General features: G+C 32.7%; 1 protein-coding gene across 1 annotated transcript in view; it reads left to right on the plus strand.

Moving 5' to 3' along the window:
• The window catches only part of LOC106126145 (Glucose transporter 1), a 51,327-nt gene that overhangs the window by 15,657 nt on the left and 8,740 nt on the right, over window positions 1–26,930 (plus strand). The window contains exons 2-9 of the mRNA XM_013323625.1: window positions 17,277–17,334; window positions 18,053–18,153; window positions 19,530–19,626; window positions 23,877–24,042; window positions 25,028–25,165; window positions 25,853–25,948; window positions 26,336–26,496; window positions 26,584–26,708. Coding sequence (XP_013179079.1) covers window positions 18,066–18,153; window positions 19,530–19,626; window positions 23,877–24,042; window positions 25,028–25,165; window positions 25,853–25,948; window positions 26,336–26,496; window positions 26,584–26,708 — 871 coding nt within the window. The 5' untranslated portion in view covers window positions 17,277–17,334; window positions 18,053–18,065. The remainder of the gene's footprint in view (window positions 1–17,276; window positions 17,335–18,052; window positions 18,154–19,529; window positions 19,627–23,876; window positions 24,043–25,027; window positions 25,166–25,852; window positions 25,949–26,335; window positions 26,497–26,583; window positions 26,709–26,930) is intronic.

Consider the following 26,930-nt stretch of genomic DNA (forward strand, 5'->3'; position numbering starts at 1 on the left):
ATTTTAAAATCGGTTTAGTTTTTGAGTTATTTCTGTTACTTAAATACAAATATTTTCTTTTTATAATGTAACATTAGAGTAATATCTAAATATGTATACGAATTACTACGGCGTGGGAATCGGACACTGCAACTGAGTTATTGCTTTGATTTAAAATAAATTTCTGTCACATAAATTTTGATAAGATATAAGTTATTCTTTCAAAGTAATTCCATGCTAATGAAACTCAGAGATATAGTACGAACATTTTTATCTTTAAATAAACTTTATTATTATAAAATACATATTTGTAATTTGTAACTATTTAATAATTAATGAAATCTAATAACTATTGCCTAATGCAACATTCCATTTAGATGGCAGTCGGTGATATTGATAGTAAATATTCAGTAGTTGGATGTATTACCAGTAGGATGTTGTGTATCATGTAACAATACATTTGTACCGCCGATACGATGGTCCTTCGAGCGCTTAACGAAGCTTAACCGGACTCCACGCCCTTTGTCTGTTCACTACTACTATATTGATTTCACTCGCAGCGCTGTTCATCTGAATATCCGAAAACATAATACTTTGGTTACGCTTTCAATACACGGCTCGTGTTTGACGTTAATTTATAATTCGACATCTCACTAATATTTTAAATGCAAATGTTTAAATGGATGGATGGATAATTGTAGGTATGTTTTTAACGGCTCAACGGATCTTTAAGAAATTTTTCAGATGTAGAACATAGTCTGAAAGAACACATAAACTACTAATTAAGTTTATTTTTAATTCAGCGCAGACGGAGATATTGACTAGTAAAATATTTTTTAAAGAATATGTCAATTATATTAAGGCCCAGGCTTGTTAAAAATTTAGTACTTGATATTTAATATTAAATGTAGTCACGCCTACATAAAGTATAAACGTCTAGACGTCTTTTTCACAAAGTGCCTGGTTGCTACGCGACTACTTATCGACTGTTAATACTATAAGCAACGTACAGACATCAAAAAAACGTTAGCGATCACTTACAAAAGTTAGTTTTTTTTATTCATATTAATAAAGTAAAAGTTTTATATGTCATATTTTTAAAAAATACAAACATACTATATAATAATGATGAAATTGTTTTTATGAGTGTGTACTAAAGGGATCTGCGGTAGACGACTTTTTTGCCAATCTTACTAATACTATAAATGCGCATGTTTAGATGGATAGATGAATGGATGGATGTTTGTTTGAAAGTATCTCCAGAACAGCTTAACAAATCTTGATGAAATATGGCATGGATATAGAATATAGTCTGGATGAACAGTTTATTTTTTAAATCCCCGGCAGACGGAATCGCGGGCGACAACTAGTGAATAATAAACTAACTAATATAGTATCTAATAATTTAGTATCTTGCAATAAATGTGATAAATAAATATATATCAAATTATTAAATGGCTCAGTAAGATTTGCTCGATTTCTCAAATCCCTAGATTAGACGCATCGAAACTCTAATTAAGTTCATCTTCTAACTGAGTGCAGTCGGTTGAGTTAATAATACCCGTCATAACTCAATTGATCAAGTCATTCAAACGGCAAACGTGTAATACGTATGGTTAATCACTCATGATCCATTAGTACAAGTATGTTAATTAAAAATGCTCCAATAACTTTACAACATAAGTTTAAAGTGTTTCATGTTTTATTGAAATAATTAGTAATTTTTAAAAAGGATATTTAATTAAAAAAAATATATATTGACATCTGAACTAAGGTTTACAGATCAAATTGTCCACAATTATTTTAAATATTGATTTGACCAAAAATGTCTAGATGGGATAGATAAAACCAATTCAAAAAAAGAGTTCACCTTTCTCATGTTCAAATTCGCTTATAATAATTAATGGATATTATTAAACAGCTGTAAAATCTTATTATATTATAAAATCCGAATATTTGTATGGATGGATGTTTGTTTGTAGGTTTCTCTATGAATCTCTCGGAAATTCGGGATAGATGTAGAACACAGTCTGGAAGAAGTCACATAGGGTACAAACTAAGTTATAATGCCGCTCGGACGGAGTCGCGGGCGACAGCTAGTAATTAAGTAAAAATGGAAATCAGTCAATAGCCATTTTTGTAATGCACCGTATATATACACGTTAGACGAGGATGACACTATTCGGAGACTGTAGCCTAAAATCGATACCACATCGAATTATTTTTCGAATTATATAAAAATCCTTTTGCTCATACAAACTGAAACATTACAATTGAGTCATTTTAATTAGGTATACATAAATTAAAAGCGACATTCAAGCGAATATTAATTAACATTATAACGTGTAAATAAACAAAGTCAATTTTAACAAGTTACACTTAAATTCATTAATGAAATAATGAGACAATGTTTCGTAGCGTATGTAAAACAGCGGTTTTCCATTGCCGAAACTCTATTATATATTATCCCTGTTTTTCTGAGTATTTAATATACCTTCATTAAATGATTCGTGCATTTCGAATATTATATACTATTAGCTGTCGCCCTCGGGGAATTTAAAAAACTTAATTAGTTGCCTATGTGTTCTTCCAGACTATGTCTAACAAATATCCATCCATCAGTACATCCAAACATTCGCATTCATAATAAGTAAGATATAATATAGAGTACAACCGTACAGGTATATCTTATATATAAAATTTTCGTGTCACAATTTTCGTTCCCATACTCCTCCGAAACGGCTTGACTGATTCTTATGAAATTTTGTGGGCATATTGAGTAGGTCTGAGAATCGGCCAACATCTATTTTTAATCCCGCGCGGACGGTGTCGCGGGCGACAGCTAGTCTTACATATAAAATTCTCGTGTCTCAATTTTCGTTCCCATACTCCTCCGAAACGGCTTGACCGATTCTCATGAAATTTTGTGAGCATATTGAGTTGGTCTGAGAATCGGCCCCCTAATTTTTTATTTTTTTTAGACAAACACGCGGACGGAGTCGCGGGCGACAGCTAGTATTACATAATGTTCATGGTATCAAGAATTTTATTACTAAACCGTGTGAAAGTAAGAAAAAACTATATTTTTCCACACTACATATTTTTTGGAATTACGAGTAGCTCAGCTCTATAGTTGTGAACAAGCGAATTCCTGTACATTATTTACAAGTTCGCTACTTTCATTCTAACAAAAAAATATAATACTTCTATCCAAAAGGTTGGTTCATGAAGCTTACATAATCACAGATCTTTTTATACATATATTTTATACCAAGGAATCAAGATAATTTAAAATCGAGATCAAGATAAAGCCGTAATGCAACTCTTAAAGAATTCGTAACAATTGTCTTAATGATGATTAAAAAAAATACAAATTAATGAACAATGAGCTGAAAGATATTTTTTTTAATTACCATTTATAGTCGTTATTGAAACATAGTTTTTGTGATGGTATAGCTTAAACTAAAAACATATTTACAACTTTCGTTACTCAGAATTATCTTCACAACAATGTACAAATTTTATTTGCAAATCATATCTATAATGTCCAATCAACGGAAATGCGTAATCTGTTCAGTCGACGGCAAAACAAATTGAACAAATCTAGCGTTGTATTCAATAAACTTCCTTTCAATGATGCTGAATAGCAGTAGTTATCGTGAGAAAAGCCCGCGAGATAGACTCCGTAGTGCGGCAACTAGGTGTAACGACAACAGGGGTGCGGCCGGCTGCCTTGGATCGATTCAATTCCTCCGCTCGACGGAACACCGTTCATGCAAATACAAATTCATATTTTATTGATATACTTCATAATATTTTCGTCTGCTTTATAAATATTCAATTCCAATTATTTCATTTTAAATTTCAATATAAATCTATTTCAATACGGCTACATTTTCAGAAAATTAATCTATCAAATTTTATCATTCCAATTATTGAATGATATAAAATTATATATCAAATTAACGATTTTGAGTGTTACTAAATTGATTATATATATATATAATTTTATGTCTGTTATACGTATATGTATAATTTTCGACCAATTTTTAAGTTGACAATGCTGTGCTATGCATAAACTTTATCGGGTAAAGTTAATAGCAAAACCGGAACAATACGCAGAAAATAGTAATATTACGTGAGACGTGTAGTTTTTGTCTGATTAACGTGAACTTACGAGAATGGCTAGTGACAGAAATATGTCGGGTCTAGGTCGATTCAACGTTCCTATCGAAGTTCGTTTACCCGCTACTCTGTGGAAATACGATGTTGTTTATTTTGATTCGCCGCAACGGAATTAATCACTCTCTCATTTTCAATGCCTACCTAAAATAGAGTCATAGTATTAAAAATAAGTATAGACCATTCATTCATTTCATAGATTACAATGTCTGTGGAGTTGCCGTAAATATAACTTCGCTCACTGTGATTATTTTTATCTGGGATCAATCGACTTAATAGTTTGTATCGTACCTTAATTATGTAAAAATTTCTGCCTCTTCAAATAAGACAATGTTATTTGTAGAACGCAAGAAAAATGATCGAACTATAATTATGATAAACTAATAAATGTAATTAATTTACAATAAATACAGTTATAGATAAAAAAGCGTAGTATTTATCACCATAAGACTGTTTTAAGTATACGGCGGAAAAATTTATTACCTACAGTTTTCAATAAAATTCAAACGCGTGACTTACAATTTGTGAATGATATCTTCTTCTTCTCATATCTTATCGTATTTTATCTAGACATATAAAAATCAATTGCAGTTTGCCAGTCTCACTAAAACTCGAGAACGATTGAACGGATTTATCTCATCTTGGTCTTGGAATGTTCGTGGAAGTCTAGGGAAGGTTTAAAAGGTGAGAAAAAGTCGAATAATTGGCGGGAAAACCCAAAAACAGCCCTTTTCTTTTTCCTATTTAAACGGCTAAATGGATCTCCCTGAAACTTGGCATAGACGTAGAACGTAGTTTGGAAGAACACATAGGTGAAAAATTATGTGTTTTTCAATAACGCACGGACGGCAGCTTGTCTACGATAATAATATTAACTTAGGCATAAAGGCTCAATAGCATATACATAGTTTCGGAAAGCACTTTACCTCAATTCACATCCCATTCAGGCAAAAAAGTTACATTTTTTAAATTTCAGTATCGAAAAGTCATTTTTTATTTGTACGAGGTAGCCTTTATACACTGTGTTTCGTAGAACTCCACCGTCGCTTTGACTAGGTATCAGGTACTCGTATATACTGTGTAATTTGTGACGTATAAATTGCAAGCTCAATTTACGGCAAGTTTACTGAACGAGTACTATTTATTGATGCGTGTTCTCTATTCACGTAAATGTTACCTGTTAAATTACACGACTAAAAAGCTCTTTCACACAACTGACCATTTATCGAGTCTATTTTGAAGTGTCTAGCTTACGTGGAGAATTATACTAATAAGTTTAACTTTATCTGAATTTATGATATTTATTTTTAATAGTGGATGAGTGAGGATTAGAAAGGATTTAGAAGTGAGAAAACTTTTTCGTGAGTTCGCTTAATTTAACAATTAGTTAACTCTTTAAAATATTTTCTGATGTGAAAGTCTATTTAAATTAAATAAAGGATACTTTTAACATTTGAATGGTAACGATGTTTCCAAATTATAAATTAACAACAATTTTACTGGTATCAATGCTACTGGTGTTAACCAACCACCTACTTAATTACATATTTTTCCACGGTTGAGAACTGGCCACTACTATAGTCCCAACAGAGATGAACGATTTAACGTCGGATTAATTATCAATACATCTGTATGAAAAAAACACCATGTCAGTAAAAGTACAGGGCCAGGATATGTGTTAGAACATTCTTTCAGAAGATCAAATTAATATTTATATTAAAACACGATTGTTATCAGAGAGGGAAAGATTCTCAATAAAATATAACAATTAAAATCTTACTAATATTATAAATGCGAATGTTTAGATGGATCGATGTATGGATGGATAGATGTTTGTTTGATGATATCTCCAGAACGACGCCGTGGATCTAGCTGAAATTTAGCAAAGATGTACAACATAGTCTGGAAGAACACATAGGTTACTAATCGAGTTTTTATTTAATACCGCGCGGACAAAGTCGCGGGCGACATGTAATACAGTAAAAGCTCCTTTCCTGTTTTCACTATTCGCGGATTTAAAAAAAATGCGACCCAATTTCTATATTCGCGACTAAAATGTTTTTATTCCTTCCTATATCCTTTAAAGCTTTTACTGTACTTTAATAAAATATTTCGTTTATGAAATATCTACAATACCTTGACGTAACAAATTTCAGACAACAATTTGTGGCGCTTTTGATAGTTACATGAATTCATCGAATCATATTTCATGTTAGATAGATATAACCTCAAAGCCTTTATAGTTTCCACTCTCAAACAAAGGTAATCCGATCTTCAAATAGATACCCTGTGCGGAGTTATGTTGTAACCATATTAAATCTCCTAAGATCTTCCATCCAAGATCCAACCTCATTGTTAAGATGTTAATTATATTTAAGTAGGCCATGTCTTCGTTGCTACAGACATAAAAGATTAATAAAAAATGGGGAGGGAGGGTAGTAATATTTTTTCGTGAACATTTTCTTGTAAATAAACCATATTTGCTGAATCTCTTTATTGAGTTGATTTCATTATAGTTGTTTCCAAGGAGAGTACCTTTATTTCTTTTGTATTAGCTTAATATGTATTGTTTGAATATTATTTATTTCGTTTATTTAGTGTCACGTATCCCGATGTTTGTCGTAAAATCTTGCCACTTTTTGAACTTCTGTCACTGATTGGGCTGAAATTCATACATGTTCATACATGTGTAAATCGTGTGAAAATATATTAATATCGTGACATGGTTTTTTTTTATATCATAAGGTGGCAAACGAGCGAGCGACCACATGAAATCGCTGAAATAGCGAAGTGACCGTTGCCCATAGACATACGCAATTGCATATTCGTTGCCTACCTTTAATCGACAGAGGAGAGGATGCACAGCAAGAAAACATTTCCATGCATCCTCTCATCCGGAAAGTCCACTTCCACTTCCCATCCTTATAAGAAAAAGTGTAGGGAGGGAAAGAGGACTAAATTAGGCCTCCGGGACGCACACTCATCAGACACACGCCTGTCTTCTGTGTGGTCGTGGAATTTCACCGGGCGAGCATGGCCAATTCGTGCGAAGATGTTAAGACCCGATGAGGTCATCGGGTTAGGGCTCGTTTGACGTGTAGTTTGGGACCTGGATTCTGTAACATTCGCTCTACTTTACCCTTTTTTCATGGTACAAAATAAAGTTAGTAATCAGTGACGCGTCCAAAATATTGTGTGCCATTAATGACACATGTATTATGGGTTCGTCATCCCTGGTCTAGACGTTGAAAAATTTGTTTTCTTTAATCTTAGTCTACGCTTAAAAAATAACAAGACTTAAAAAATTTATAAGATAATTTTATTTATGTATTCTCAGACAGTAAGTATGTTTGGAAGTTTATTCGCTGCAAAACATCTGAATCTTTTGAGAGGAACTTCAAAGAAAAGCCTAGACTATTTTCCACTTATTTTAAAGCGGATTATCTTGCTGCTGAGAGCGGTGTGTTTCAGTTCAAAGGAGAAGCTTAAGTTCCATCAAAGATATATAACGTATTTCATGAGAATACTTACAAAAGGTTGATGATACTTATAAATAGCTAAAGGTCACCTTGCCATTTTGTTTTAATACATTTTGCTAAACTTCGTAAAAACTCTTTACAAAATGTGTGCTTTTTATTTGCAATTTTATTTTTCATAGTAAACTTCGTTTGAATAAATTAATATTCCTATGATTTAGTTTCAACATATAAAGACCGTTCCTGTATAATAATATATATATATGTATCAATACGTTTATTTCTAAGTATTCGTTAATTAACAGACTCCTAGAAAAATTAAATCATTAACTAATTTAATTTACAAAGGTTAAAATAGAACATTTGAATTAACATAATGACTATTTCATTTCTTAAAAAAAGGACGTGTAAACGTTTCAGTAAATTTTTATTCTCAACAATCTATAAATATAAAACATGATTTACATTTACATAATATCCTTTAAACTGAACAAACTGAGAAAAGCAAATTCATATATAAATATTATAATAACATAGAAGTAAAGAGATTGTCTTTTCTTTACATAACTCAAATAATTATTAGTATCCATTAACTTTTCAACAAAACTTTATATCTATTTCTACCACTTCAATTACAAATCTATGTGTTTTTCTTTGACTTCACATCTTTCGAGGAACAATATATTAGAACTAAGTTCATCAGGGACAAGACTTTCCTTTCTGTTTTTATACTAATTTAAAAGAGTGCAGCAAACAAGTTCTTTACGAGTTCACTAATCCAAGTTGCGTTTGTGAACTCGTAAAGATTTCTTACTTAACAATTTTCCTTCATTATCCAGTTCAAAATTAAATTTATTTTGAAATAGTTTTGCGTAAAATCCTTTATAAGCAATGAATATGAATTTTCATATCCTTCATAATGAGCTCACTTCGTAGAATACTGATGCGCATTTAGTAGTATGAATAAAGTCAACTAACGTTATTCAAACAGCTTTAAAATTAAGCTGAAAATAGAATTTAATTAAGACTAATGGCTTACAAATTTGCAGCGCACTGTAGACGTCCTCTATCCCACTACGGGAACATAGGATGAGATGTGTGTGTGTGTGCTAACAAATTTCCTGTATATGTAAAGCTGTTTGCATAAAACTGTAAACTCCTCGTTGCAGTCAAATTTGACCGTCAACAAAATCCATTGGGAGTTACGGTAATGTTTAAAGTACAGAGTGAACAAACACAAACAGGCCAACGATGTAGAGAGTTGCGATGCTGAAAATGTTTGCTCTGCTTAATCATTTTAAGTAATAAGTTTCAAATAATATTTATTTATTCAGTATTCGTAGTAAATATTTAACAGCTTAGTTTTGTTTGATGGGACTAAATCTATGATGCTTACACTATATTAAGATATATACATGGAACATAAAGTCATATTGGACACCAAAGAGCTGAATTTACTCGTGCAAAGCAATATTAAATTCTTGCCGATATATTGCTTTAAACTATATGAGACGACTGAAGTTCAGACTCAATCATCGCATTCGATTCGTTGAATCTTTGACAACAATAGTCTTATTGATCAATTTCACCCTTTGCCTTTGAGTAGATACGTCAAACTCGACGATATCTAGCTTTCTTAAGACTTGTCTGGAACAAAGCCTGTCTTATAACTTAACACGTTCTACGACAAAACTATTTTCTCGTATTAAAATTAGCAAGTCGTTGGAAATGAATGAGTTAAAAGGACAGATTTCGAAATTCGCGATTTAACGCCGCTGTGATATGATTTGTCATCACGGGCTTTTCCAAACCGACTGGACACGTTACTATTGATTTCTTCAAGAAACGAGCGTTCTTGTCCCTTTGTTGTTCAATGTCAAACGTAGATAGAGTGATGTAAAAAGTAATCATTGTCAAATTTTTATTCTCATTCAGCTGACCCGGCAGACTTCGTACTGCCCCAATCGATTTACTTTATATGGGAAGGAGAAAAGGGCGTTTTTTAGGGTTTTCCCGCCAATTATTCGAATTTTTCTCGTCTTCAAACCTTCCCCAAACCTTCATGAACATTTCAAGACCAAGATAAGATAAATCCGTTCAGCCGTTTTCGAGTTTTAGCTAGCCTAACGAACAGCTATTTTTAATATACATATAGATAACAAAGTCTAAAATAATCAATGGAAATAGCGTAAAATAAAGTAACAAATAACATGGTATAAATCGACCATTTAATTGTTAGGCTTGTTAAAATAGTAGTTTGTATTTCAAAGAGACAGCGCAGCCCCTGTTCAAATACAAATAAATGCGCCGCCACACATCCGCTTTGAACAAGTTACTGAAGCTGTGAAAGGGCACTTCCCTTTGTAGCATGTTGTGTACTAAGTACTTTGATTTTGCAATATTGCACTGCACTCAATTTTACTCTATCTTCAAAATACAGAAAAAATATTCAACCGTCAATGATAGTTGATAAAACCTTTTTCGCAGCGGGTACGTTTAACGAATCGAACATTTGCAACAAACTTGGGAGAATAGATTTATTATGTAGTATAATACATACCATGTTATAGTACGTGGCGGTGTCAGCGTATGTATGTACATGTATTACATACTTTCCATCAAAACTTAACAAAATTATTACAGTTTCAACATCCCAACATCTAAGCTACCATACTTAAAGTTTTCATCCGCCGCGGTATCCGTTCCACGCCGGCCTCGACGTCGTCGATGGAGCGGGATGAAAACATAATTTTTTTTTTGGTGAAATTTTCTATTATTCTCGGGTGCAGCGTGCCACCGTCCACTTGCGATCTCGCCGACGTCGACAAAATATACTTTTAAACGCTGTTAAATAGTTTCATAAATATGGTTAAAACGACTACTACTACTTGTTTTTTTCTCTAAATAAAGATATTAAAAATTAAAAAAACTGAAAAGATAATATAAAATGTTTAAAAGAAAACCGATTAAAATTCTCAATAAATGGTTTTTTATTTCAAAACTCTTAATTATAATAGTTTGGGAGATATTGCGATTGTAGAACTATAGTCCTTTGTTTTGATGGCCAACTTAGATCTAATAATGTTTGTTACAGTACTGATGATTAAGAAATTCCCGATAACCACAAAATCAAACTTCGACACTCCCATGGTAAATGCGTCGCACCTCTAATTGAAATACTTGGCCGCTTTTAAAAATAGCGACGTGGGATATCAATTTACTCGTAATTTTCTTCTCTGCAATATAGTTATTCAGTCGAGGTTATTGATTTTTTAAATTTAATATCAGTAAAATATATAGTTATATTTGTTCCATCGAGAAATTCTATTAAATTGAACTCCAAAGGCCGTCCGTTCAATACAGCTTAACTTCAATGATCAATTCAGCTATAGAAGAGCTATTACGGTACGAGCGCCTCAGTTAACTACTTCAATTATGTTTGAAAGGCTTTCGGGGAAAAGCGTTTTCTCTGAATAACGATTTGCTGCAAATGATAACAAAATGTAACAAAAATGCAACAAAATCTACCTTTGAGAAATTACTTGATAAATATGAAGGTTTTTTGCCCGGAATTTCTGCAGTAAGTTTTTTGTCGCACGGTTAATTTTTTTTATGATTTTTTAGAATTTTAGGACATAATTTTGTTTCCAACACATTTTTGAAAAAAAAACGCGTAGAGTTAAATATTACTTATAACAGAAAATAAGATTATAGTACTATTACATGGAAATTATTTCAAAACCTTTAATCCATGCACAAAAAATGAATATGAATTGAACATCATTAAGTTTGAAATATTCAAGGTATTTTTTTCTTTCCGTAGTTAAAAAACCACCTTCTGTTCGCATTGCTGAGCACGTTTCATAGGTGAACACGTTTGATAAAAAGAAAAAAAAATTCAAGCAATATTTGCATTCACTTTTTCGGCGAAATCGGAACGTGCTTCAAAGGTGAAAATGGTTTTAGCCGAGTGCAATATGGACGATACGTTAAACCCAGTGCAAATTTACTTATCGGTTAGCGTTGATTTAAATTAAAAGAGAATTAGTTAATTAAAAGTTATTTTATTAATCTCTTAAATTCTTAGTATGGTTTTACTAGTGCTCCAGTAGTATCTTTGAATAGTTCTCTCAATTTATTATATCCCAGTATAATTCAAAGGCGGAAGTTTCCAGTAATACCGCCTTCCTTTAGTAAACATTTCTTAGAATCTATGCCACATGCTGCAAATATTTCTTCGAAAAATTACTTTGATACGACTATTTCTTTGAGGCAAAGCAGAGAATGTTTTGTGGAATGAATGTAAGAAGACACTCGTTAAATATTATACCTGTGTAATCGGATTGAAGTAATTTTCATTAGTAATCACCTTCATAACACAAATTGTATAGAACTAATAAATATTTTTTTTATAAAATCTGTGCATAAATAATAGGAATCATTTAAAACTGGATTCAGTTTTTGTCGCAAATACTAAAATCAAACAAAATATTTTTAGTCAATCTAAAAGCTTTTATAAAATAGTTAATCCACTCAAAACTTTGAAAAAATATTCGCGTTCCGATGTCCAATAATAGTTTACTTTGTGTATTTTTATTTTTAGAAATGGGATTGGATGCGCTTCGAGGCATTTAATCTAAATTGTAAAATTCACAGTTTTTGTACATCAGTTTAAATAAAAGCAACAATTTTTATTCTATTTTCAGCGTAATCAAAGTAAGTGCCTCTGGGTGGATTCAGAATTGTTAGTTGGCAAATAAACTTGAAATGCAACATGATATACAAAAGCGGATTACATTACCCACCTCGCGATCTTTGTACTTTAAAAAATGATTATTCACGATAGACCTCTTTCAGATTGCATTATTCACTTTGATTGGCTTTGAATTCAACTGCGCTCACTGTTATGTAAGAAAGTACCATAGAGTTTGCATTACTAATGGATTCATGCACTACTTAGGAGCCGTAACTCTTAACTATCTGTTCATGAATAATCGAACAGAAGTGGCCTCCGACTGACTATATCTATTTGTATAGGTATTTTCAACACAAGATTTAATTAAATTTTTTATTATTATTATATTTAATGTTTTTAATTATAATTAAAAACATTAAATATAATAATATAGGCAATACCTTTATATTAAATTTGCAGTCACTAAAAAAATCATATTTGTAAGCTTAAAAAGGAAACGGACCGATTATAAAAGACCTCGATGCGATATAGAGTAATATTGAAGGCTACGGCTCGTAGCACGCCGTAGGCCCGTACGTAGCGTTACTACGACCTCGATCATAGCTCGTAGCACGATCACACCGACCTCGTGAGTGATGTAAAAAATACGTGTCGATTGAAGTTACAAAATGGTTATTCGTTAAATTCAACCAAATGCAAAATTAATAGCAAATGTCATTCACAATTTTCAGATTATTAAGTTCTTTTTAGGCATTGTAGAAGATTTCGAATATCATATTCCATGTAGTAAAGTTAGTTTTGAAATAAATTAAAGCATATTTCATATCTTGTTTCAAGCTTCTCATTTTTCGTATGCTGAGCTTTACATAAGTTTTAATTAACATAAACGAGCCTTTGAAATCTCTGCAGCGGCCGCTCGACAAGAATATCAACTTCACTATTGAGTGATGTTGATATTCATCGATATTTATGTACAAAAAATAGTGATATACTTTACTTTTGAAATATTTTACGTTGGGTTTTTTTTAAATGAAGAATCCTTTTATTATGAAAACCCGGCAATATTTTTATAAACTGTTAATGCAATATTATTTAAATAGTTATTTCTTACATTCTTTAGTTGAAAATATTCAACAAAATTATGTATCGTAGCAACGTTGTTGTTAATTTCCAATTACCTAGATTGAGGTTGATATCGAACGATTTAATAAAATTAATTTATACCACAAATCTGTTGCATCACGCCGTAAATAATTATATGTAGTAGCTACACTTTAAAGTTTCGTAGTTAAATAATTCAGTATTTATACGGTTTTTAATACGTTTAACAAAATAAAAACATGGTTCCTTATAATAAAAGGAAGATACACATATTCGGTTTTGTCATCATCATCATTATCATCAGCTCACTATACGTCCCCACCGAGGGGCCTACAGCCTACCCTAAGTTCAGGGTGATTAGGCCATAGTCAACCACGCTGGCCAATTGCGGGTTGGTTGACTTCACTCATATCTTTGAATTTCTTCTCAGATACGTGCAGGTTGCATCACGATGTTTTTCTTCACCGTAAGAACGTCGGATAAATGTACATATGTAAATCCGAAATCGAAAAACACATTGGTACATGGCGGGATCCGAACCCAGGACCTGCAGATTGCAAGTCAAGTGCTTGACCACTGAGCAACCGACGCTCGGTTTCGTAAATATTACGATTTACTAGTGTTTTCTTGCTATTACTTTGTTACTTAGTGAATTAAAACCTGTCGTACACATCTAAGAACATAATATGTATAATGAATAAATTAATAATACTCTAAAACATGATTCAACAAGAACAATAGAGCATCAACATAGTCGGCCGCACTTTGAAAGCACCTCAATGTGAATTCTATTTCCGACCATTAATGGGTATTCAGGTTCCAAGCGGTCTTCTCTCCACCCTCTCTCAAAGCTATCCCATTTCCTATTATATTGCAAACAAGTGCAGAGAGCGGTTACATGTTTGAGATATTGCTGGGTGGCAGGGCGCATGCGCGGCCCGGCCGGAGCCTGACGAATCACTCCTCGTAGCCAACAGTCTCCTTTCTGTGCCTGTGCGATAACTGCGGGCCGCCGCTGTGCTCCGTCGCGAATATTAACTTAGCGGCACGCGCTTCTGATCTCCTCCGCGCCTCGACTCTTTTGAAAATACCGAACATCTTACTGCTGAATTTTCAGGTCAGTTATATTTTCTCTTAAATATTTTATGATCATTTGGAATCATTTAGTATTAAATTAAATTTATTTAATTTTAAATTTATTTAATTTGTAAAGCGGGTCACTGATACTTGATGACCACGGCCAGTCTGACAAGACTGTAACGACGAAGAAGAAAGAAGTATTTAACTTTAATTTAATCTTTTCAATTTAACGTTGTAAAAATATATTTAAGCTAAATATAAGATATTTTTGACCGGATTCATGGATATTTTCTATTTTAAGTTATAGAAAGCAATTTTTCGGAACGATGAACAATTTTTGTTTTAACTTTTCGGTGATAAATATTTAAAAAGAATAAAAAATAAATCCGCAGGAATTCGTAATGAAGAAGCATATTATAAAAAGCTTAAATTCAATTTACTTTAAAAAAAAAAGAAAATTTAAAAGCAATGATCGGTTGACTTTCGTCTGTATTCCCTTAGGAACAATTGGGAGAAAACCGTAGAACCATTTCATCGTATTTCAACTCTTCTGTGGACCATTATATTTACCACACACCTAAATGTATTAAATAGCTATAGCAACAGAATTTATGCAAAAAAAACACATAGTTATGAATTTTTTCCCGTCGGCTATTTGAAAACAGTGCAAAGTGTTCTCTCAGAGTAACCATAAAAGTTCTAAGTCGATTCACCAGTAGATTAGTATACGCCTCTATACAAAAAGAGATAAACGAACAAAAACTCGGATCGACATAACTTTTCATTACTAACTTTTAAGTGCTGTGTGCCTGCATTTTTATTTAGGGCGAGGACGCAAAGCATTGCAAGTACTAATTTAAAAGGCGAAGCGAACTTCTATGAGAATAACATCGTTATTAACTTTTAAAGCTCTTTTATTTTCAACTGGCTTAATTAATTGGCGTCTTTGTTCTTTATGATATAAAAATATGTACTTTTAGTTAACAGATATTAAATATTACATATTTTACGACTTCGACGCGAAAATAGATAGGACTTCAACATTAAAAAAGGATAAAAGAGAAATACTCTATAAAAGAAATCAAATCTGTTCTCTTGTTTATATTAAACTGTTATTAGTTATTTTTATAAAGGCTAAGGAAGTCTTAGAAATTACACGACTACAGATATTTGTGTATAATTATTAATGCCAAATATTGTGTGATTGTGGTACACAAAACTAATTTAACTAACATAGAAGAATTAAAAAAAGTAGTATTTACAATTTCAGTTGCTTAGGTTCTAAACCATCATTGGAGACTACATACAAACACACATACATAAAACAACTTACATAATGCGAAAAATTACCCTTTGTCAGTCGGGTAATAAAAACATATAAGATACTAGCTGTCGCCAGCGACTTCGTCCGCGCGGGATTAAAAATAGATAGTAGCCGATTCTCAGACCTACTCAATATGCTCACAAAATTTCATGAGAATCGGTCAAGCCGTTTCGGAGGAGTATGTGAACGAAAATTGTGACACGAGAATTTTATATATAAGATAAGGGCGGTATTAAGAGTACCCAAAACAAACGCGTATGGAAGTAGCGAGAGAGGTATGTTAGTAACGCGTCAGTTGGGGGTCCGTGGTCTCAGCTTACCCCTCTGGGTTACGGGATAATATAATAAAAATATACAATACTTCCAAACTATTTGATAAAGAACTTAAAGCATCAAATTGTACTATCATTATTTGAAATCCAAATCGAGAAAGCTATTTGCAAAATCACTTTCGATTTCGAGTGAAATGAGCGCGCTAAATCGTATCGGATTTGCGGGGTGTTTTCGGACAGGTAATGTAACCGGCCGTAACACGATTCCCGACGGTTTGTAACGATGAAACTGAAAGTGGTCTGCGGAAACGGAGGCGTCCGATTAGTCATAGCTTGGATAACGTTAGCGCTTGAATCAAACAATTGACATGCAAACACTTCACGTTCATGATAACGTCCCCTTTGTTTACAACTTCAATCAGAGAACAATCGACTGTGAGATAGCATCAAGCATGCTCTCAATTGTAGTAACTAGCGGCTATAGAAAGCGAATATCGGTCATCACAATGGCAATCATTAATTTACTGATCTCGGAATCGATGTAGTTTATGTTGTTTAAGCGGTTGAAATAAATTTATGGAATTGTATGCACAAATAATTTCATACATTACCCACATCTTACTATTATTATAAATGCGAATAATTAGATGAGTGGATAGATGTTTGTTTGAAGGTACCTCCAGAACGGCTGAACGGTTTTTAATTAAATTTGGCACAGATGACATAGCCAGAAAGAACACATAAGCTACTTATTACTTTTATTATTCATACCGGCCACAAAGAGTCGCGGGCTACAGCTAGTTCTAATAAATAATTCCGTAAAGAATAGCATAAAAAAATCATATTCATGGGAGTTGTATCGTGGACGGTCGCTTTAATGATAGACGTCATGAGAATATGTCAACTGTTCTAAAAGTAATTTGCATATGAGACAAAAGTTTCATGTAGCAAATAATTTAATAATTCATAAAATAATTACCGACAACCAATAGCTCATGGTCCATCTATTAAATTATTAAATAGTAATAATACGGTATGCTAAACTTTTTACAAAGTGAATTGCTACTTAGCTAAGTTATACCCAAGTCGTGTATACTTAAAAGTGCAATTAAGCACTTGATATCTTTAATTAAATATCATACAAATTCTTTGTTTCTTTGTTACAGACAAAATGTCGTCGAAACTGCCATCGCCTGTACTCAAATGACAATAACTAGAACAAAGGTGGGAGGAATGTTTTATATTTCGTAGCTACACGTTTTATTTCATTGCACATATTTGATTTTCCAGCTTTACTTCAAAATATTCAATATAGATTTCCTCTGAAATGTATTAATAGACTATCCGAATAGTCAAATCAATGAAAAGGTGCAATACGAATATTCCTAGAATGGACAAATATTTCATTTAGTCAACATTTCAATTCACGTTTGTTACGGAATTTCCCGAATTCTATATCATTTCTGCGTTTAATCAAATAAGCTCAATGTAATATTGCAATGCAAACTGTGAATAGCTCGTCCATTGACAAAGGTATTAGTCTACGGCTAAACATTTCACAGAGGAATGGATACTGAAAATCTATATTGGTGAATTATTAAGTCGCTATATTAATATGAACGCCGCGTTGTATTGAACATATTTTGTACATTAGGCAAAGTGAACGGTATTTTACATTAAGTAGTCACTTTTTGGAGGACTTGTTTTTAATCTGGTTTGAATGTAATCTTAATATCATCATCAGACCTCTCACGTCACGTCACTACATTAAGAGCAATTATCGTTGCTATTTCGGATATTTTGGTACATTTCGCTGTTTAGAGTTGATCAATAGATAACTCAGAGTTAGCCTTATGGAAACAAAGGTTTACAAGTATTTCTTTTTGATTCAAAGATTCTTAGGTTTGTAGAATTAGTATTCTGATTATGATATTTTCATCAGTGTGGGAGCGCTCATGAGACAGTCGTGTCATCGTCTTCTTGAGCACCAACAAGCAGGCGGGAACGAACCCCCGCTATACTCACCAATAGATCAAATTTCAGGTAACCATCGGCTCTTAATAATTAATGGCCGTACGAAAACCTGAGCACCGTTACCATTCAAACATTTACCTTGTTGAAAAAAATCTATAAATATGTAGATTAGCTAACAAAGCAAACGGACCTCATTTCCTCTTTTCAAATAGATAATAGTGGTGCCCATGTTTGCGTATCGCCAAAATTAAATGAAATCTAGAGTATAATTTTATTAAGTCTACGATATCGAATAAATGGCTGTTATTAGCCGATAAAAGGCTTCACCTAGCCCATTAAAATAGACAGCGATTTTCGTATTACCAAATAACCTAAATTAAGTGCAAATATGATACCATAATTTGATTAACTCGACACTTTAAGCCAGTAAACGTAGTCTAACAAATATTAAACGCTTCGAATAGTTGTAGTAAAAGTTAGGTACATTGTTCGTTGTTTCATCTTGTTTTTATATACACATAATCCTTTTGAAATAAGGCGTTTTACTAATAAAATATATTACTCTATCGAACGTACAAGATAACTTTAAGATATAGTAAAATTGATCTTTACCTCAACAATAGGCTGTATCTTTTCTTCTTTTTAAAATGTCTTCTTTTGCTACGGACTCCAGCAGGTGTTAATTTTAATGAAGTCCAAAATTAATAATGTACATTTGTATTTTATGTCCTCTTGTATATTAAGTGCATAATGACAGATGGCGTATTGTCTTGTATCAACAGTCAGTCTGTTTTCCACATGTTCGCAAACAAAAAAGCTTTTATTTACAAATGCAACAATCATAAATTATATTTAATAAACAGTAGCAAGTTCCATAGCCACAGAAGCGCGCTATGATTTGTAACTTCTTTTATCTAAATTTAAGTGAATTATCATTTACGTTTTTAGTTAAATAAGTTTTTTAGTTTGTAATAAAAATATTTTACGTAAGATTAAACTAACGTTAAAGTTTTTCTAAATTGTTAACGAACCGGTTTTTCGTGGCCATGGCCGCTGATTGTCAGTACGGTGATCATTTTGGTTCGATGTTATGCGTACGGGTTCATGACATTGTTAAAATCAAACGGATGCAATAAGCTATTTCCATTAACCTCAAACGCATCATTAAATTTAAAATTAAACATTTCAAACGTCGCTTGGGAGAGTACTTTTGTAAAACGAATTAATCATTATTGAATTTACAATCAGATAACACTATTTTAAAAATTAAATTATGTACTAAGTTAAAGTAAATTTTAAATTGGATGTATATAATATTTCCCAGTAGCAAATTAGATGTAGGATGACTTAGCAGTAGAACTGGGACTGGAATTCGCAGTGTAGGTTTATTAGTCGGTGGGCGTTGGCGGTTGCGATAGGAGAATAAACAAGGAGTTTTGATACAGTGGTACCTGAACATGTGGCCCGGGAGGCCGGCGGCAAGCTGACACGATATGCGCCGACGGAGGAGGACGAGGCGACACTCAGGGAACTTCTACTTAGGTACGTGTGACCCTAGCGACATGTCGAACAACATTAGCTTTCCGCCTTTACTATTGCCTTCATTGCATTGTCGATTCATGAAATTCTGTGTGTTGATGTGTCTATAAAATATTTTTTTTCACCTTGGCTTAGCATCCTAAATATCTATTATTGCAGATATTTTATTGATGCGATCTGCGACGCATTTCATCACTCACTTTCCCTTACTTCATAACATCGGACCATAGAACCACCGTACGAGTACGTACTTTAGTATCGATGGCCATGACATTACTGTGACAATGAGTCTAGCACATCGTATTAGCTTAAACTTTTCATATAACTAAACACTTGTAATATCCAATGTCCACAAAGAACCCATGTTAGGTAGGGCAGCTTGCATGTGTGTGACTTTATATAAATCTTGATTGTCGTAGAAGGTAAATGTCCCATATCTCCAATTTGTTATAATAATACAAAATTAGAATGTTAAAATGATTAAGTACCTTGTCAATTTGTGATGCGACCTAACACGCGTAGTCCACACCACTTCCGATCCGTACACTGCAGAAAATGTATTTAGTTTCACTTATACATGTGTAAATATTTCGGATAAGACTAAGGTGTATGATTTATTTAATCTGATTTAATGGCTATAGTTTTAGCACTGGAGAGATAACTTTGAACCCCCAAAAATAATATAAATCTCCTAATGGGAAAAATAGTTTTTTAGATGTAAAAAGCAATGAGGCAAATTATATTTTTAGTTTATTAATTTAAATGAAATAGGTAAAATAAATTAGAAACATAGAAAAAAATCATATTTGTTACTTTTAATAAAAAGACACAACGTGCAAATAATAATATCAAACAAATTGTAAGCACTTATTCCGAGGAAATAAAATTTCAATAGAAATTCTTCCCCGATTCAGTCTCAAGTCCTTGTAACGTTTCGTTAGAGCGTTTTATATCAATATTTCAGAGAAACAATAACAGCTTAAGTCAAGTACTTCGCTGTGTGCTCCCAATTAGATAGATTTTATTTTGTTGCTACAATTTTCCAACGAGTTCTTAAAAGGTATCAATTATACGAGTATCGTCAAAAGGACTTATTAAAATGGAATATAATAAAAATTTACTAACGATGTTTACCATTGAAAATTCAGGGTATATTTATAAGAATTATAAAATATTTTTCTACATCTAACTTTTTTGTTATTAATACAATTTTATAATAAAAATATTATATATAATTAACGCTATATAATCCGTAGAAGTTATACATATTAGTATAAGTACAGCAGAAGGTAAGTTATGCCGTAGCCCAGTTTCTGAAACACATGTAAAGTTTCTATTCATTAGCCTTTCAGAAGATCCTAGATAGTATATCGAAGCACTAGTTAAATTATGATTGAATGTATTGGTTAGATAAAATAATTTAAATAAATCGTATCGTATTAATAACATCTGGATGCAAAGCGTAGCTGAAGTCTGTCAGTAACGAACACAAGTGGCGACCCATTTATAAGATGTACTGCGCAGTCTGCACTCTGGCGACATGAATCCACCCACTATGTCTCCCTTAAAACATTCCATCTTAATAAATGTCCACATAATAAAATGTTTCGCACTGCTACAAAGAATTTATACCCACGCATAGATAAACGAAATAAAGCCGTAACATTTATTTCATGATACGGAATTTATTTCGTATTTAAATGTTTACCAATAATAATTATTATCACATTATATCATAAGCGGAAACTGAAATGGAATATAAATTGTAAATTAAATTTTAACTCCAATGCACTTTTGTAATCATTTTGAGTTGGTTATTTCGATGGAATTGATTTGTCAAATTATAATGAATGAAATTTTAACACGTCAACGATATTCGACGTGAAAATAATAGCAGAAACATTTCATCACAAAGAAGGCATTCGCGGAATTAATTAAAGTATCAATTTTGGAATTGTTCATTAACGAAACAATTGACGGTCAGAACGTATCAATTCTGAATTGAGGTTAACTTGCATTTGATACAATTTATACAATCGTTGAATAATTTAGAGCATTTTGTTTTGTTTTTAAAAGCAATTTTAATTTTTTTAAAAGGTTAGATCAAAGGTGCAATGGTAAATATCAATTAAGATGATAACTTAGACGTGTTATTTTCTTTCACACTTGCCATGGTTACTTTTATGTAATGTACGAAAGTCGTGACTTAATAAATTGCGGAATAATTTTAATTTGCAAACTAAGTTGTTCGTTTTTAATTTACACACTTCTTTGGCTACAACTTCCCAAACGTCATCATTTTTATAATATAACCGAATGTTATTGATTGTACATTATAGTATAGGTTTTCTTTGACGTCATCATTTATAAATTAATGCGTACGTTTCATATTTCACTGTTATTGTCTAAAAGCTTATTTCTTTCAATTTACATATGTTTAAGTATATAATGTGTAAATAATCGAATAACATCTATAGTATATGTCTATATAGTATAGTGTAGAAAAAATTAATTATCATTTGTATATACATTTTATTTCATACTGATAAAGTAATTATTATTTTAGGCAAGCCGTATCGTTAGTGTGTTACTATACAGGTTTGCGCATGACTTTCCGCAATGGAAACCTACGGTTAAGTTAGACAACACGTTTAAATATAGAGCATAGTGTTATAGACTGGTAGATAAAACGTTAAAAACCTAATTAGTACTTTAATTTTACCTGTACTTTGTTTATGCAAATTAAATACTATATAATAATATAAGATTTACATAACTTACTCCTTTCTAAGAATTCTACTGTAGTTGACGTCTATGGATTTCACAAACAGTTCTAGTTTATTAAATTACTTGAAAAACAAATTAATAGCTTACATAAGTTTTAGAAGCGAATTAAATGTCTAAAATGATATTTGATTATAAATCATTTTATATCTTTTATCAACTTTTGCCCGCGACTTCGTTTGCGTAGAATTAAAAAAATATACAAAGTACCTCACGTGTTACTAGAGACTATGTTCTTTATGTGTGCCTTTCAATAAGAAGATAACAGTGGTAGACGCCAGCAATAATAACATCTGTTGCACGAATTGGTCGGCTCGCCCGGTGCAATACCACGATAACACAGAAGATAGGCGTCAGGTGGGAGTAATTTCGCGTTTCTACTATTGCATGCCGGTCTCAATTTTGTCCACTTTTTCTCCACTCTTTTCTTGTAAGGAAAGAATGGAAAGGGAATATGGTTTTGACGGAAGAGGGATCGCATAGGAAGGTGAAATATCCTGTTTATGTACATCCTCTCCACAATTGCATATGTCTGTTGGCGTCGATCGCTTCGCTATTTCCGCGAATTAAGATAGGTACTTAATGGATTACCATCAAAAAAGATGTGGTGAACTGTTGCCGGCCATCCATACATTCTAACATTTGCATTGTTAATAGTAAGAATATTATTGATTTGTTCTTGCAAAATGTATAAAAAACATAATATAAGTTTGAAACACAAGGGTTATTTTGTTTTAACACAAGTTGTAAATTACCGTGGGAAAATACGTCTAACAAAAATAATATAAAATGCAAAAGAACATTGTTACAAAGCTCTCTGTATAAAGTTTTATACTAACAAAGTCCATGAAAGTGCTTTTAAATTATCCAACAGCTTTGATTATAAAACATTTACTAAACATGTAACAAGAGAAGTTACTCTACGTTAGGATTTAAAAACGTATTTTATATTTTACATTTACCTACACATGTGTTTTCTGTTGGCATATCGTAACGATAAACAATTGAAAGTTATATCAAAAGAACATAGTCATATCTATCTATTCATAATGGGTATATTTTGTACCTCGTTTTTATTAGAAACATAATATGTGTATACGTCACGTGTACATGCATTTAGCATTTGCAAAAATCAACATCGAACAAAAATAGACAATACAAAGAGCTAGTTTCCGTATTCTAAAATCAGTAACCTACGGATACCTTCACGTTAAAACATTCATGGTCGGCTTCGCCCATTTGAAATGGGTACATTCGCTATTTTTGCACGGTTGACGGCAGAGTCATATTTTTGAGGGTTCGTTACTATATCCGGTACTTTTATTAGATCGTGTATTTTTACGTGCCAATTCTAAAGTGAGATGTCATGTCATTAGTTTTATTTCCCGTGGAACAGCCAAGCGGTTTTTTTACCAGTCTATAGCATTGTTAATTGGCAGTATTTAAAAGCTATGTGGTGTTGTTGGCAGCCTTCAGAGACAGGTGAGCGTGATGAGCATGAATCTGTCAGCGAAGTTGGACGAGCTACAGCGCGGTGACCGGCAGCTGGAGACGACGGTCGCGCTCTGCGAGATCCGCACGCAGCTGCAGGAACTCACTAAGAGCGTCGAGTCATGCCAGAGCGAAGTCTCAGAGGTAACACGCCAACACATACGTAAACACACACACACACAAATTCAGTGATTGTAATGTAAAATTATTAATCCCAAAGCTCAACACAAACTCCAAAAAGCTTTCAATGCGCCGTCGATTTGAAAAGGAAATACATAACTACAAGCATTAACCCCCAGTGAAATTAGTTTTCCGGCGCGAGAATCCAGAAAGCAAACTTCTCCCTAAGCAGTTTGGCATAATTTCAGCTGTATGCAGTTCTGGTTGAAAGACAGCTTAGCAACTATCGACGACTTTATGCTTTGAGTATTCAACGATGTTTGCCTACTTATACACAATTGCTTCATGCTACTTATAAATAAATCTTTCACACTTAACTTTAAAAGTAATGAATAGAAAAATTATCAGATACGACATCTGTTTTGTGCGTGCATTTAAAAAAAAATATTTACTTGGAACGAAAATATATACTTAGCTTTCTTAAACAAATTCCTAAATTACAACTTGCATTTACGAAATAATATTAGTTATAAATAGCGCTTTAATAAAGAAAAAGTAATAAAGTTATGTGGAACTGTAATTCTAAACTTAGTGAAAATATTATAAAATAAAGCGCACTCTCGTAGCTTCGTAGACATCGTTGCTACGTAATAATTGCCTCACCGGCTTGCTAGCCGCCCTCATTACTCTAAATAAAATTTTAACATACATTTTTCTCTCACCTTTAATAAATTTTTCCTAACCTAACGATCATTTTTCATTGCGGTTAAAAATGTATATTAAATCCCTAGAACATAGTTTTTCATACTGAGCGATAGCGCCCACTGAAGTCTGAGGCTGAGAGACATGTTCAAGTTAGGTTAGACTGAAAAAAATAACGTTATATTTTTTAAAGATTTAACGGCAATCAATTTGTATTTTATCCGATTGTCTATGTACTTAATAAAGGATTAGCATTGGGTATTCATAAATATTGAGAAATGCCGTCCTAAAAGTCTTCGGTTTGTAGGTTAAGCGCGATATGGTTGCCATCAAGCAGGAGTTGGACACGGTGCAACAAGTGAAAGAAGAGATCGAAGAGCTGCGGGAGTATGTCGACAGACTGGAAGAGCATTCCCAAAGGAGGAAACTGAGACTGCTCGAACAGGTCAGCTATAAAAAGTCTGCTAAAACAGCTGCGACCTGTTTCCCTTTAACATCAGATATGCTTCCTTTGAACATTTACACCAAAGTACTTGAAAGTTTTACAGTTCTATCTATGTAGCTAAAAGTCAATCATAAATACGTTTTCTTCGTACCAAAAAGGAATAAAAATGGGATATAGCCATTTAATTTTAAATTAAATTTTCACATTCGTACTTATGTGTTAATTAAAAATATTTGAGTAATGTTCGTCGCATTTTAAGTAGAAAATCTTATTTTCATGATTCGGCGAATATATTTGTGACATACACAGAATATTCGTTTTAATTAAAAAATACTTGTCGTTTTTAAATATATTGCACGAATACAAAAAAGAATTGCCGCTTCGTTTTGGACGAAGTTAAAATTGTACAAATTAATTTAACGATACATGATTTATTAAAAATATGATACGCAACAGTATTTTAAAATTTAAAGTAGAAAATACTTCAGGTATAACATAGAGTATAAAAGTATTTATCCTTCAACAATGTTTAGGTCTAAATTGTTTAATAGAAGTTTACCGATTTTAATAAAAGTAGTAATAGAAAATTATATACATACATGTTTTCATACGTTTTATTCTCTGATTATAAAACAGAGATAGCAATATGTTTTTGGTGAGATGTATGATTGCTATGTGTTGTTTTAGGGTCTCACGTTTTTCTTGTCGTACGCCATCTTAGCGGCAGTCCTCGGCATGCTGCAGTTTGGCTACAACACCGGTGTCATCAACGCTCCAGGAAGAGTGAGATAATAATCATCGCTATATTTCATTATTACTACTAAACTCATTAGTACTCTTCTCAAAAATCGTAACTATTTTAAAAGAATTGCAAAACTAAACGTCTTAAAAATATCTAAATCCATATAGGTACAAGACTAATCACTTACAAGCGATTTTAACTTAACAAAACATCTTTGTTTTTGTATTTTGTCTTTGATCTAGTTGTAAACGATTGACTTATGTATAACGAATAATGAAAATATATTAAACACCAAGGTTGTTCTATTTTCTACGAAGCCGACCAAAAGATACACATTCTTTGATAAAAAAACGGTCTAAAATACGGGGGTTCGCTATCCCGGCTTATAAAAATCTAGCCGTCTGGCTAAACAGTTGCTTTATCTTCAGAACATCGAAAACTTCATGAAAGACGTATACAAGGATCGCTATGGCAAGGATATACAAGACGATGCTGTGAACACATTGTATTCGATAGCAGTTAGCATCTTTGCTATCGGCGGCATGCTTGGCGGTTTCTCTGGCGGAATGATTGCAAACAGATTCGGAAGGTAATTTAAACTATTTATAATGTCACAAAATTTGCGTAACTTTATTTCAATATTCATCAATTGCATATTTATTATGTTTAATGACAGGAAGGGAGGTCTACTGCTTAATAACATCCTTGGCATCAGCGGCGCAAGTCTAATGGGTTTCACCAAAATCTCTCACTGTTACGAAATGCTGTTCTTCGGAAGATTCATAATAGGCGTCAATTGCGGTAACTATTCCAAGCTAACAATAACTTTGACACAGAACAAGGGAAAGTTTAAACCGATGTATGCTGCACGCTCTGGCGGAATAACTTTGTGACAAGCAACGGCCTCCAGCGGCGTTAATTTAATTGACACCGACTGAATTGAAACCGCAGGATTAATTTGAGCCATGTTAGCCGATACCGTGGCCGATACCGTGGCGATTGCATTCAGCGGTTACGACCTAA

The sequence above is a fragment of the Papilio xuthus genome, unplaced genomic scaffold (genome assembly GCF_000836235.2).
Source record: "Papilio xuthus unplaced genomic scaffold, Pxut_1.1 DF825017.1, whole genome shotgun sequence".
NCBI classification, from domain to species: Eukaryota; Metazoa; Arthropoda; class Insecta; order Lepidoptera; family Papilionidae; genus Papilio; species Papilio xuthus.